This window comes from Zalophus californianus, chromosome 6 (genome assembly GCF_009762305.2).
Source record: "Zalophus californianus isolate mZalCal1 chromosome 6, mZalCal1.pri.v2, whole genome shotgun sequence".
NCBI classification, from domain to species: domain Eukaryota; kingdom Metazoa; phylum Chordata; class Mammalia; order Carnivora; family Otariidae; genus Zalophus; species Zalophus californianus.
This window is the reverse complement of record NC_045600.1, coordinates 112,758,316-112,773,825: the sequence shown is the minus strand read 5'-3', so window position 1 is coordinate 112,773,825 and position 15,510 is coordinate 112,758,316. Positions and strand designations below refer to the sequence as shown.

The window sequence follows — 15,510 nt, the reverse complement described above, 5'->3', positions numbered from 1 at the left end:
GTTTCCTACCTCTTTCAGTTAAAATCTCTTCTAGATTATATTCAGACTGTCAGCTTGCGCTGCTTATGTTCATGGTCATTCTCATGGGAGATATGTGATGATGAAAGAGTGAGATGAGGGCACCTCTCTTGGGTCCCATCCCTCTTCGGGAGCTTTGTACTATCGCTCAGTAAACTTTGCTTTGCTGCCCACCACCACAAAAAAAAAATGAGATTGAATTGTATCATCCTCTGAAGAATGAGCTGAATTGTGTTATGTTTAACCTTTAAATCCTGATTGGATATTGTCAGGGACAGAAAATGAGTTTGTTATCAAAAGTTATACTGAATCTAGGGGTGCCTGGGTGCTTCATTCGGTTGAGTGATCTCAGGGTCCTGAGATCCAGCCCTTCTTTGGGCTCTATACTAGATGGGGAGTCTGCTTGAGATTCTCTCTCACCTTCTCCCCCTGCCCTCCTCCTGCTTGTGTGCTCTCTCAAATAAATAAATTAAAAAAATATTATATTGAATCTACAGGTTAAGTGAATTTCACAGGAAAAGTAATTAGTGAAGATCAGCTTTTCATTAGTAATTACCCTTGGCTGTGAGATTGGTTCTTTAATTGGAGTATTCAACCTTTCTAGCATATTGTTTTCATTTTGCCTTTAATAAATCCTAACTGGAGGGTCAACTGAGGCATGCTCTGTAACTGTTCCCCACCCCCACCCCCCCTGGACCACACACAAAAAAATTGGTTTTGGCCTCGTAGTTCATTTGGGTCTAGTTCTAGATTGGTCCATAGCTATTTTTGACAGTCTATTGGAATAGAATTTTTATGAGCATTTGCTTAAATATATAAGGGTTTCACTGTTTGAAACCAGACCTTTCATTAAGAACACCCTTTAAGATACAGCTGATTTATATGCATTTGTCTATTTCCTTTGGATGAGACATCCTTGGTTTTTAATGGCTAGCAAAACTAGCTTTTTTTCCTTTGTGTACTAGCAGCTTGAGTACTATTTGTGGAGTTAAGTAGATTTCCTAAAGTTTCCTAAAAAGACTAGCTTGATATCAGTTTGTGGCTATTGCATTTTTCCCCTTGGACACATCCTTAGTTTTTAAAAACTAAGGTTATAGTCATATTGATATCACAATCAAAATGGGACCTGATCAGTTATATTTAGCCTCACTCTCTTTGTTCAAGATTAAACTAAAATGCCTCTTTCCTTTTTGGAATGAGGAGGAAATGTTGTTAGTCTCAAGGAGTGTCTTTAATAATGAAGCTCTTTATTTGATGTCTGTAAAAGACTTAAGTGGCCAGGATTTTCTAATAAATAACATATAAGCAGAGCTTCCAATCTATTAGAGCCCTTTCAAGGACATTCAGGGTCCTAGGCTGGTGTTATTGTGCCCCCTGGAGCATGTTACATATACAAGAAGAAATGCAAGAGGGGACCAGAATTCTAAATTTTATTATTAATTGCTGGCAACTCTACCTTATTTAATGTCACTTTCTATTTGAAACATATTTAAATTCTTTGGGTCATTGGTTTTCAATGCTTTTATTCCTTTGGAAAATTGAAAAATTAAGAAAAAGTGCAGTAGACAACCACTCTCCCCCATGGGTGAGTCTTAGAACCCCCAGGGCTGGTATAAGTCATCCTTTGTTACAGACTAGAATGCTTGCACAGAATGGCCCCCTGTATTATCTCATTTATAGCCGTATAGGTTACAGAGTAATTTTATATACCATTGTTTATGTGAACTTCACCATGACTTTATGAAGGTAGGGATTATTATCCCCAGTTTTCAGAGGAGGATATTGAGGTTGAAGAAGTTGAAGAATCCAACCTAGATGTAAACCATGCCTCATTTCCTTATAAGGTGGGCAGCTCTCAGCTTACTAGAAAGACCCTTATCTGTTCACTCAATAGCAATACAATTGAGACACAAATGTCTAACCTGGGCTCTGGGACACCCCTGTATTTTTTTTTTTTTAATAAAGATTTTATATATTTGACAGCGAGACAGTGAGAGAGGGAACACAATCAGGGGGAGTGGGAGAGGGAGAAGCAGGCTTCCCGCTGAGCAGGGAGCCCGACGCCGGGCTTGATCCCAGGACCCTAGGATCATGACCTGAGGATGAGGCAGACGCCCAACGACTGAGCCACCCAGGCGCCCCTGGGACACCCCTGTATTATAGGCAAAATTTTGTTTGTATTTTCTGGGTTGAGAGAAGCCCATGGTTTCTTTTTATCATACTTCTAACCTTTTTTTTTTTTTTTTTTTTTGGTCACTGACTTTTAGACCCATGGATCTAGGTAGGTCTTGTTTAGCTTGTCAGTGGTAATTGACAACAGGACTGAATGAAAATCCTTGTTGGAGATCAGTCATATCAGATGCTTATCCCTTCTCTGTCTTAAAATAACATTTGCATAGAGCTTTACAGTTTACAGAGCTCTTCCATATAAACTACATGACTTACAACTACCCAATAAAGAAGATGGCATCATTCCTGTTAGAAGAAACTACTCAGTGTTAAGGGAATTTAAGGTGTGGAGATACTGACTCAAAAGCTGACCTGTCAGATGAAATTAAGCTTAATCTGACATGGTCCAAAATCCTGTAACTACCATTTTATATTTTGTGAATTTACAGTTTGGCCTGCCCAGTGTTCAGTATCTTCCCATATATCATTGCTAAACAGATTGATTTGTAATCGGTGGGTTTATTCATCACTTTTTTTTTTTAGGAGAATCTTGTGCCTCCTTTTATTCTCATTACTTTTGGGCTTTCCACATTTTTTTTTTTTTTTAAGATTTTATTTGACAGAGAGAGACACAGCAAGAGAGGGAACACAAGCAGGGGGAGAAGGAGAGGGAGAAGCAGGCTTCCCGCTGAGCAGGGAGCCCGATGCGGGGCTTGATCCCAGGACCCCGGGATCATGACCTGAGCCGAAGGCAGACGCTTAACGACTGAGCCACCCAGGCGCCCCGGGCTTTTCACATTGTTCATAATATCTCAGATTTAATGGTTTATGACTCTAGTAACATTTCGCAAATTCCTTGAATTCACACTATTATCATTCTCCCCATTCTAGGTTGCTCTAAGGATAGGAAGGAATGAAGAATTCCCTTTTTCATTGCGTTCTGCAGTCTACTTCCATTATGGTTCTAAATTTATTTTAAAGGTTAATTTTTTGTTGTTTCTTGAAGTTGGATTCTAATTTAGAACTCATTTTGGATGTAACATTTTTGCTTCGCAGCCTGTTGTGGAGCAGTGCTGAAGGCTATTGCATGTGGCCTGTTCAGCATTATTTCTGTGGAGACATATAATAATAGCTAACATTATTGAGTACTTACCATGTGCCAGGCACTGTTTTAAGCTGTGTTATTTCATTTAATCCTCACAGTAACACCATGAGGTTGCTACTATTATTTACCTCTTTCTACAGATTAGGAGAAGCTCAGAGAGGTTAGGTCACTTGTCTGAGGTCATATAGTTATTGATTGCACCTCCAGACAATCTGATTTTAGAGTTTGCTGCTTTTAATCACTAAACTACGTAGTCTCCTTCAAACTGGATTTCCCTGTTTCTCCAAAACAGAGCTGGCTAAAATGCTGAGCAGATTTCTTTAGCCATTTGGATGGTACACTTTCTAAATGAAGAGTGGGCCCTGGCAGAAACTAGTGATGGGAACAGTCCTAAACCGTTATCATGTCTGCCTGATAGAGGTAGCTGAGAAAGGAGTAGGTTAAATTTTGGGAAATGCTTTGTAATTGCTGCCATTTCTACCTACAGATCAGACTAATCCTTGAGATCAGACCCAGATACTTGCTGCAGCAGAAAATGAGGTTATCCCGTTTTCATCCACTCCCAGGGCTTCAGGCCTGCCTTACTCTTGATGGTTACATACAGAATAAGTGCGTATGGATTTAAGACCTGTCTTTGTTGTTAAGGAATAGTGATGATAATTCTTAAATTAACAGTAAGGATAAGCAAGATGTGGGGCGCCTGGGTGACTCCGTCAGTTAAGCATCTGCCTTCAGCTCAGGTCATGATCCCAGGGTCTTGGGATCGAGCCCCGTATCGGGCTCCCTGCTCAGCAGAGTCTGCTTCTCCCTTTCTCCCTCTGCCTCTCCCCCTGCTCGTGCTCACTCTTTCTCTCTCTCTCTCTCAAATAAATAAAATCTTTAAAAAAAAAAATAGGCGAGATGTGTACAGCCTGTGTATACAGCCTTGTAGCAGTTCACAGTTGTTTAAATAGATTTGAAATACTATGCCTAAAACCACAGTTAGAGATAGCTTGTCTTAGTCTTTTTTCTTTTTGATGTATATGATATGAGGGTGTGTTTGAGGGTGAGATGGGGGGAGGGAAATGCTCTTTTGTCCTTGGCTGTCATTTTCTCTTTATTATGAGGCATGCAAGAGACAACAGCATGAGCCACCCACAGGGAATTAGTAGTAAACAGGGGCTTGAAGGGAATAGCTGTTTAAAAAAATAAATAAATAAAAGGTGATAAAAGCAGGCTAGATTTAAAAGCCTGGCCTTGGCAGTAGTCAGCTGAGAGAGAGAGGGGGTGAGAAGTTAAGTCTTGTTACCTGTTCAGAGCTTGCCCTGGAGGTACGTGAGAATTTCAGCTGTAAAAATCACTGATGGTCTCAGGTCCTGTGTGGGACTTAGGTTAGCTTTTTTGCTTCCTGGGGCATATGTAAAAGCGGTTTTCTTGGGATTGGGCTCAACTTGCTCTTCTGTGTTCCCTTTTTCTTCTCACCCGCTGCTACATATCTACACATCCAGTTTTTCCTGCCAGAGAGCTCCTCCTTTTCTCCGGCTGCTAGCCCCAGCTGTCATCTTCGCTTCCCATCCCCCATCCCCAGTTATGCAATTTTATATTACTGCTTTCCCGGTTTTACTGTCATTTTTTTGTACTGTGCTTGCTGTCCTCCTCCAACCCCAGCTTCTAGTCTCTCCCTTCCCCCAAACCTGTGACCACCTTTCAGCTTCCTTTATCATTGTTGAACCGAATGCACTTTCTCAAACCTGTTTGAGATCTGAGCCTCGTTACATGTTACAGTGGGTAGAGATGATGGTGGGGAAGGGGTAGGAGGCTCTTTTTCAGAAATTTTGGCTTTTTCCAAAATATTGGATGGGCTTTGACCTGGAGATCAAACAGATCCTTCTGCTGGCCTCTTATGTTGAGGGCACATACTTGACTGAGAGCCCTTGGTGATGAAAGGCAGGGCAGTGAGTCAGGCTCTGAGCTGTCTGCCTCTTCCTGCTGCTGCTGCTGCAAGCTGGCTCTTCTCTTCTCCTGAACTGTAGCTAATTTTGGATGGATAATGAGGTAGATGATTGCTAATAACTTTCCTTTGCTAATTGTGATTTCACGATACTGTGTAGAGAGGTTTTTTGTTTTTTCTTTTCCCTGCTTCTAGGAGGAGAAATAGATTTGTTTTCATGGTTTTTTGATGCATGTTCAGCTATCAAGGAATCCTGTGCTTGGTTTGGTTAGAGGCAGTACAGTTTAATGGGAAGAACAGTAGACTAATTGCTGAAGACCTGCATTCTGATCCCATCTCTGCTCAAGATTAGCTACCTGAGCCGTCTTGGGCAAGTTATGAACCTCTCTCTGTGCCTGCCCTATGAACCTTGTGAAACTATGTGAATGAAATGCGATGTGATGTGCATGGAAGCACTTTGTAAACTGTTAAGTTTTATAAAAATTTTAGGTACTGCCCTTTGTTAATTTGCCCACTGACCACAGTATCAGAGAAATGCATCTAATGTTTTTAAACTCTTCCCTCCTATGAAGCCAGCCTTCTCAAGAGCAGGGTGATGAAATCATCAGAACTAGGGGGCAATCTTGCTTTTGAACCATCTTTTCTTTTGTTTTCTCACTTTTCCTCTCTGTCCCCCGATACACGCACACGCACACACCCCTTGCTTGGGGAACTCTTTGATCCAATGCTTCTCTATCTCCATTCTTTACTAGGATTATAATTTTAAGGAGTTAGTGACCACAGTGTGCTGCACATTCCAATGGACAGGTCCTTGTTTTTGTAGTCAGGAATTATTAATTAATTACATTTAAGTGGTGACAAAAAATATCTTTAATTTTTAAAAACTTTTTCTATTTTAGTAAGGGATATTGACCACAGTTGTGCAAAGTTATTAGGAGACCATGCTTTGGCTTTGGACACATCTGGATTTCAGGCCAGACTCTTTCACTATTAGCTTGTGACTGTGGGCAAAGTACTTAACTTTTTTGGGCCTTAGTTTCCATCTTTAAGGGTGTTATGGTGGCACCTATCTTATAGGACTGTTGTGGGGATTAAATGAGGTAACACAAAGTGCTTATTAGCACATTGTCTCTTAACACATAACACATACTTAGAAAATGTTACCTGTTGGTGCACATGGCTAATAATAAATAATAATAGCTTTCAAAGAACACATAGATGTCTGTTGTTAGTGTTTTAAGGGATTTTAAGTCTTGTTTTTAGATGTTTGTTTAAATATATGCCATATAATTTACTAATTCAAAGAACATTTATTTTTGACTTAGTCCCATTTTCCTGTGTGTAGGTAGAAAATTAAACTAAATCAGATCAGCATTCCTTCCTCCTTAGTAGTGAGTTTTGCCCAAAGGTGGCAGTGTCAGGTTGAGTGACTTGCTTGGTTCTATGCAGTGGGAATTGTGTTCAGGCTGTTTCTCAGCTACCTTTGAATTGTGTAGCGTTGGGATTTGAGATTACACTGGAATTGGTTGGGTTCTTGGGGTTCTGGACATACTTGCAGGCATTCCTTTTACATTAGCATAGTCAGTAGATTGATAAAGAGGCTTAAATGTCAGCCTGCATTTCAGAAGGGGACAAAATACAAAACAAACCCACTAACAGGTTTCTAGAGGGTGATCAAGTAGATGGTCCCTGATTTACCGTGGTTCAACTTAAAACTTTTCAACTTTATGATGGTGCAAAAGTGATACATATTCAATAGACACCATATTTTGAATTTTGAATATTGATCTTTTCGCAGACCCTTCCTCCCTCATGGTTGCGGGCCGCAGCAGTGAGCTGCAGCTCCCAGTCAGCCAGGCTTTCCCGAGGGTAAACAACCAATAGACAAAACTGTTCCGGACTCATACAGCCATTCTGTTTTTCATTCTCCGTTTAACATTCAATAAATTATATGAGATATTCAACACTTATAAAGTAGTTGTTTTGTTACATGATTTTGCCCAACCGTAGGCCTGTGTAAGTGCTCCGAGCACGTTTAAGTTAGGCTAGACTAAGCTGTGATGTTCTGTAGGTTAGGTGTATTAAATGCATTTTCGGCTTTAGAAATAATTTAACTTACAATGGCTTTATCAGGATGTAACCCCATCATAAGTCGAGGACAGTGTGCATAATCACAGTGTTTGAGAAGACATAAACTCCCCCAGTTCACAGAAAATGTGAGAATAAGAGCTCTTGTAATTTACACTTAATGATTGAGAGTGTGATTAAAACAGAGTACTGCTCTTTACTGCTTCCTAGGGATTTACTGATAACCAGTTTTCCATGGTGATTAAACCAGTAGTAAAATGAATGGAACCAGCTTCCTTTACCTGTCCTTCTATATTAGTTGGCATTAACTTTGACGGGTGGGCAGGTGGCAGTTTGTGAAATTAGGACATGGCTCCTTGATTACCACTTACCTGGAAGTGAGCTCAGCTTTTCATTGCTGGGGATTGGTGTCTCCTTTCTGAAATTCTGAAACTTCCCCTGCATCTGAGAGTGACATCTTTCTGGCTTCTTGGGGCCTCTGGTAGATGGTTCCTTACAAGGAACTGACACGATCTGAAGAAGTAGTTTAGAATAGCATTTTCAAGGCAGAACATTTAGTCTGAGGCTGTTGATTACTGGATTCCTGTCCTCCCCAGATTCTCAGTGTTTTATGAATTGAAAGACTAGTATGAATTTGGAGGTCTTGTCCTTTACTTAAGTAAGTATAGTACCTCTCTTAGGGTTCTCAGGTCCATGGGGTGGAATTTATTTCCAAAGGCAAGTACTTCTGTGGATATAAACAGAAAATTCTCCACTTAGTAACCTCCATTTTCAGCCAGCTCCTTTATATCCTTGGATTCTGGACTGTAGGAAAGCTGTTCCATTTAATTTATACCTTTCCTTTGGAATGTTTTTAATCTGATGTTGGTAGATCCTGGCCCCACTCTGCTCACTCCAGAGGGGTCAGCTTGGTCCCCAGAGAAATTGACCAGCCGCTCTTGCCCTGTACCTTAGGATACTGCCTGAATTGGTAGAAGTGCTGATGAACCCTAGGTGGAGTAAATGGGTGAGAGAGAGTATGCTTGCGCTGTGATTTAGTTTATTATAGATCCTACTCCCAAGTTCTTCAATTAAGTCTGGATTTTCTACTCTCTTTCTGCCATTGCCACCTTGTCTTATGGGAGTGTAACCTAAAGCAAATTATGGACAATTGGAGGTAGGCATCAACTTTAATTCCTGAACAATGCCTGGCAATATTGTTGAGGCCTAGCCTTCACCATAGAATTTAATTCATCATTACATATTTCTTATTCTTTATGAGCTGGCCTCTGGGAGCTAGGCAAGTAAACTGTGTAGACAGAGCCTGTCAAGTACCATGGTTATTTTTAAGACTGACTTTTCAGGAGAGTTCTCTAGTTCTATGAACTCATGGAATTGTGGAAGGCATAGTCCCTCTATTGGCAATGAGCTGGATTGCCGTTGCTGTTGGTTCTACTGCTGAGCTGACACCCATAGTAATTCTCACTCTGAAGTACAGGCTGTCTTGTTTTCTTGTGCCTGAAAGTCTGCATTCAGGTAGAGGCTACCTAGTCACAGCTAGCTGGGCCGTTTGTTTGCCAAAGACCCAGGGGAGAACAGGATGTGGGGGGAAGTCCATCCCAAACTCAGGATGGACTCCTGCACAAGAGAGAAATATGCTGCCTTTTCGGTTGAAATTTGGACTTTGATTCTCAGGAGAAGGCACCATTAGGTCAGTTAATATTTCTTGTTGAGGCCCACAAAAGACATTGCATCTCTAACGAAGTGTTCACCCATCCAAAAGAGAGATCCTGACTTGGCATATAGAACTACTGCTGCTTGCGGTTATCTTTCATTGCTTGCCTGAATTTGAAAAGGTAATGGTTTGTGCTCTAAGGAAAAAGACTCTTCCCTGAGACCTGAGGCTTTCTGATTCCTACCAACCGGGCCCATTGCTAAAACGCTTTCCAGTGGGCTTGCTTCTGCCTGGCTAGCACCTGGGCCGCCCCAGCTTGTAATTAGCCTGCCTTTGCTTCATAAGCTTCCCAGGGTGGTTCTTCTTCTAAAAGCTTATATGAAATGCTATTTACTGTCTCTTTATAGTTTAAAAATGAATCCTTTTTGTTCTTTGCAACTCATTTGCTTTTTTCTTTTCTTTTCTTTAAATTACTATTAACACCTGTTGATTCTTTTTTTTTTTTTTCTGATTGGCCTGTCACTGCATTCCTGCTCCCCCTCCCTCTAGCTGGGTTTGTCAAGTCGCCCATGTCAGAAACTAAGCTCACTGGGGACGCCTTTGAGCTGTACTGTGACGTGGTCGGGAGCCCCACGCCAGAGATCCAGTGGTGGTACGCAGAAGTCAACCGGGCAGAGTCTTTCAGACAGCTGTGGGACGGTGCTCGGAAGCGCCGTGTCACCGTAAACACCGCCTACGGGTCAAACGGCGTGAGTGTGCTGAGAATAACCCGGCTCACCTTGGAGGACTCTGGGACTTACGAGTGCAGGGCCAGCAACGACCCCAAGAGGAATGACTTGAGGCAAAACCCCTCCATAACATGGATTCGAGCCCAGGCCACCATAAGCGTCCTTCAGAGTGAGTCCAGCACCCTACAGTAGTAGTACTGTAGTCATTAGAGGTGGCCCGATGACCCTTCCCTTCTGCTTCCTTTCCCTCTTCCCCAGTATGATCGCTCACCCCTCCCATTGTCTTCGTTTTTTCAAACCCACGACCCTTCTGGTTGTAGTGTATGAAAACATCTGTGGCAACTTTTTTTTTTCCTTTGCCGTCCTCTCTGCCTCCCTTATCCCCCAACCCTTCTCTGTGTCTTTCTCCTCAGGAACAAAGAACTTGGGGAAATCCGTGCCTGTCCAAAATCATCTGCAGTGGGAAGAGGTGGGGAGGGACAACTGGGTTGGCGGGGGGTGCCTCAAAAAACCACTTAAAACTCAAAATACCAGGCAGTTAAACCAGGGTAGTGTTGAATTGTTTCTTTCCCTCCCCTTTAATTTTGTAGTAGGTTTTCCTGCTATCCTTTTGCTGATTTATTCTCTGGTGCCTTTTTATTTTTGTTTCTCTCCCCAATCTAACTACTTTTTATTTCTTCTGTTCATCTGTTTGAAGCTCTCTGAGTAGCTGCCTTCACCTCTATGGTTTTAAGTTTGTGTCTGCCCAGCTTCTTCCCTCACTGTGACTTGGTGTCATCCTGTTCTGCGATGGGAATGTCGCCATAGGTGCGGTGTGGTGGTGTGTTTTGGTTGTTGGGTGGCATGTAAGCTTGGATAGTTCCATAGTTCCAGCTCTTTTTCTTTTCTAAAACAGTGGCATGTGCTTCTCTGATAACAGCCCTCCACTACAGCAGTACACTCCTTACTGGTCCTGCCCATCCAGGCTCCTGTTCTGTCAAAAGCAGCAGCCTGAGATTTTCTCCATATGTCTTGCTATTAGGCACCGGGTGACACTAAACTGCAAAGTATTTTTTTTAAAACCCCACCATGCTGTTTCAAAGTCAGAGTTGCATCTGCTTCCTGTTCACAGATAGTTTGACTTTGATGACTGACTGTTGGCACAGTGCTCCTCATCCCCTGGCAACCCCAGAAGTAGTTTGGAAGCCATTCACACTGGCCTTTTCTTGCATTTTGAAAAAAGAGGAAACTAAATTCCAACTAAGTGATGAGGGAGAGCTAAGCAGCGAGCTCAGAATTCTTCCCTTCCTCTGTTGTAGCAGGTACAAGTAAGACATTAGATACAGGAGCTCTTGTGGCCACCTCTCTTTCTGAAAAGTGTCTTGCTACTTGTACAGTGGGAAGAAGAAGGAGGGAGAAGCCACCAGTGAGCTAGTGACCCTGGCCAGGAAGTTAGTTCTAGTCCCACATCTGACCTGATTAATACTTGAGGAAGCAGACTCTACTTAGTGGAAAGATTCTTTGGGTTTTCACCTTCTCTTCAACAACTCAGACTTATAGCCACGTCTGGCTTAAGGAACTGATTGATTTAGAAAGAGTAAGTAAAAATAGTAAAAACACATTTATGAGGAATTTGGTAATAACACAGGAAATAATAGGACATGAGCCCTGAATCTGTATACTTATGTGGAAGATAGCAGGTTAGTCATCTGTTCGGTACGGTACCTTAGAAGATGCTTATGAAGAGGAGAGGCCTCAGGGGAGAGATAGGAGAGGCTGCTGCAGCTGGCACTGTTCAATCAGAGAACCTGCTTCTGGAAAGGGGAAAAGAAAACCTGTCTATGTGAAAATGGGGAATATTAACCCAGCAATTTTCCTTTAATTTAACAGTTTTTCCCTTGCACGCTTCCTTCTCCTGCCCCCCTGCTCCTTTCCTTATGAAAGCAGAATTACCCATATGGCCACAGAAATCTGCAGAAGTTTGTAGGCATGGACTGGGCTGGGCATTTGGTACTTGTACTTCCCAGGAGCTTGACTCAGGTAGACTCAGAGTTAAAAGGTCATGCCTTGGGGCCAGAAGATGAGTCTTTGGGGGTACTACATAATATTTCCCCAGTTTACTTGGAAATAAACTTCCTAACTCAGAAGTGTCTGCACATGGTTAAACCAAACCCTGGCCAGTTCAGTCTCGTCCCAGACGTCCTCAGTCAGTTAACCCTAACTGTTTTAGAGAGCCAAGCTGCTGCTGCTACTTCTAAAAAATATCCTGAATTCACTCTAATTGGATTGTTTTATGGTCTTAGCAGGACATTTGCCTCCAGGAGGAGGTTGAAGTCTTCTAAGGATGACTTTTTTTTTTTTTTTTTTTTTTTTAAATTTGAGACAGAGAGAGATTGGGCACAAGCGGGAAGGAGGGTCAGAGAGAGAGGGAGCCTGATGTGGGGCTCGATCCCAGGACCCTGAGATCACGACCTGAGCCGAAGGCAGACGCTTAACCGACTGAGCCACTCAGGCACCCCTAAGAATGACTTCTTGACAGTACTTTCCCCAGAACTCCTTGAGTAAGGTAAGGCAGACAGAGAAATACGCCCAGTTTTTAGGATATCTCCCTGGCCATAGCATGTTCTTCTACACATGAGTGATGGTGAGGGTAAGAGTCTCCCATCCACTGTTTCTAAATAGGAGTCAGTGGCAGGTAAACATTTTTGGGCTTCTCCTAAATGTTCCTCTCTCCTGGATCTTCATGCACAGTGCTAAACCACAGAGAGAAAAGCTCCACCTTCATCCTGGTGTAGAATGCAGATGTGGCACCCTGGCCAAGGAGCTTGGTTTAGCACGGGTTTCCATATACAGCAATCATCGGAGGGAGGCTACCCTACCCCACAGCCCGCCTATGGTGCAGAATCCTATTTAAACCTATTTAAATTATCCACTTGCTCCCAGCTGACTCTCTCCTGGATCTTTAACACGTAAGGGGAAAAGTGCTTTCCTTTGCCTTCCAAGAATTCTTGGCAGAAAGTCTGCAGGTTGCTCTCATCACCTTCTTGATCTCCCTGAGCTGCAGTGAGCATTTGCATCGTCACAGGTAAGAGTAGCACTTACTTTGGCCTCCTTGTGTTGAAACATCTGGAAGCTCTTGGCCTCATCCTCAGAGTTTACCATTTCTCAGTGCAGTCTGAGAAGAAGAACCAGGAGAGTCCCACGTGGGACAGAAAGTAAAATTGGATAATAAAAAGTTAGTAAAAACTTAAAAGTGTGTTTGGGTTTTGATGTTGCCTTTATATTTTTAATTTCTGTGGAGTATTGGTTCTCTCTTTTGTTTTTGCTTGGTTTTGATTTTTCTTGGAATTGTGGTGCTTTCTGCTGATGGTGTGTGTGCGCCTTCCATTGCAGGGTTTGCAGCCGTTCTGCTCGACTTAAGGCCCAGGGATTTGGCTTCTGTCCAGTGTGTTTTGGAAACCATGGGACACCACTGCGCTAACGTGTTTCCATGCATCTGCTTTTGTCTTAGTGGCTGCTATGCCTCCATTATCTGTACATAGAGACCCTGTTTGATGTTACCAGTAAGGACCAATGCTGAATGGAAGATAAGCACTATCCCTTTGCCAGAATTGGAAAATAGTGAGAACCCCTTTAATTGAACAGACTTGAGGATTTGCTTTATTTGTCAGTTTTCTTTGATATGAGCTCTACAGTCAGAAATGTTGCATTGATTAGGAGGTCCTTGGGCATTATATTTTGCAAGTGTCCCATGACTTCTCCATTCTGTCCCCCTCCCTGCACAGGGAACAAAGCTTAGCTCCAGTGGAGGGAGAGAGTTCTGTCCTCAAGAGTTAAGAGTCAGCACCGTACTACATAAAATGGTGTCAGGTTGCTGCTACAGAGTTGCCAGGTGCAGGGAAATGGGAAGTTAGTCAAGAATTTCTGAGAAACAATTGGAAAAAGAATAAAAGAGGAAGTACCTCTAATTGTGATTGGGAAAAGTTTAGACTTCACCTGAAAATGTCTGACCAAAAGTAGAATAACAGCTGAGCTTGGGAAAAGGTTAGAAGTAACGATAACAACAAGACGGCAAACATCTTGACTTTAATATAGTGGTGGAATTCAAAGGGCTTTAAGGATGAACCTTCCAGGAATGCTAGCGTGTGCCTTAAAACATTTCTGCTCAATGTGTTCTAATATTTGAGTCAAGTAGGTTATTTTCGTAGGTTCTAAAATAATGACCCCAGGTTATCTAAGCCCAGGAGAGAACCAGAAGATGAATTATGTAACTTGCTGTAGGGCGGAAAGTGGCGGGGTGGGGGGAAGGGGGGGGTTGGAGGTGGGGAAGGGAGGCAGAGCTAGAGAATTCAGTTAGATGTGTGTTCTAGGCCCAGCGTTGCCATTAAGTCATGACTTGCACAAGTCATTTTCCGTTTCTAGCTCTTAAAGAGTGGGGATTCGGTGAACTCTAAGGGCCTTTTAGCTCTAAAACACTAGGAACACATGATACCAACACATATCGCATTCTAGTTATATTATCTGCACAGTGGAATGTGTTTTACTTTGCAATTCTGAAAAAGTTTTGTTTTGGGAATAAATACGGGCTGGAGAGAACTGTGATGGTTCCTTAAGAATTTTCCCTTGGCAAAATTTGGAAAATGCAACAGACTACTGGCAGGAAATTTGCTGTTAGGATCGACACTGTCTTTTTCTGCATAATTAATGACCATGGCTGGTTTGCCATAGGTTTATCAGAATTTAATGTGGGAAAAGCCATACATGTATTATCTAATTATAGCTATTACTGTTCCAAGGCTTAGTGACTCCATAGGGAGTTTATTAGTTACATAAATGATACTGCCTTTGTCTTCAGAACTGCAAGGTGGAGCCTGATTTTCTAATTGAAGCTGAATTGGTTGGTGGTTCTTAAATCATAAAACTGTGGTGTTCAAAAGTGTAAGTGGATTGTTGCCAGTACAAGTACCTGTAATACTCCCATTCTTTTCACGTCTAGGCCAACTGGTCTTCAGGCTGTTGTCTGCGCTAGTGGTCATTTGCTTATAATCATTGTTTTTCCTTTCTTGACTTCCTCCAAAGTGGTAAAGTGAAATTCCTCATGTGGTCCTGTCTGCCCTCCCTCTTCTTCTAGTCTCCCCATCCTACCCCATCCAATTCTCAGGCCAGGGCTACAGAGAATGGAGGGCTATGGCTCCCTGTCACTGTGCACTCTTATTACAGAGCCAAGGATTGTCACCAGTGAAGAGGTCATTCTTCGAGACAGCCCTGTTCTCCCCATCACCCTGCAGTGTAACCTCACCTCCAGCTCTCACACTCTTACATACAGCTACTGGACAAAGAATGGGGTCGAACTGACTGCCACTCGCAAGAATGCCAGCAACATGGAATACAGGTGAGAGGGACTGGCAGCTCCTGGGAAGATGGGAGGGAGCATTGCTGAACTTACTATGGACGTTCGTAATCCACAGTTCTGTTATGTGGGAGATACATAAGATATATATGGTCCTTCTCCGGAGAGTCTAATCCAGTATGTCTGGGGTGAGGCCCAGGGATCTAGTAAAGATTTCCAGAGGATTCTAATGAACAGCCAGGTTTGAGAGTCATAGATGTTCCCCTCACTATGATAATAGAGAAACGGAGGGCATAGGGAGTAGTTTGCTCAGAGTAACCATGCTCGTCAGTAGGAAAGTCACAATTAGAATGCATGTCTCGACTTAATCCAGTGGTTTGAGGAATCAGATTGAAATCTGCTTTAGGACTCTTAGAGCAAGAGCACCCTAAGTGATCTTTCTACTGGGTAGATTTCCTAGTGAGTTACCTTTTAGGAGTAATTAACAGG

General features: G+C 42.5%; 1 protein-coding gene across 2 annotated transcripts in view; it reads left to right on the top strand.

The window, feature by feature from the left end:
* Positions 1-15,510, top strand: part of NPTN (neuroplastin) — a 71,784-nt gene that overhangs the window by 26,743 nt on the left and 29,531 nt on the right. For both annotated transcript variants that reach the window (XM_027570986.2, XM_027570985.2), the window contains exons 2-3: positions 9,514-9,861; positions 14,892-15,063. In XM_027570986.2, the coding sequence (XP_027426787.1) occupies positions 9,514-9,861; positions 14,892-15,063 (520 nt within the window). The remainder of the gene's footprint in view (positions 1-9,513; positions 9,862-14,891; positions 15,064-15,510) is intronic.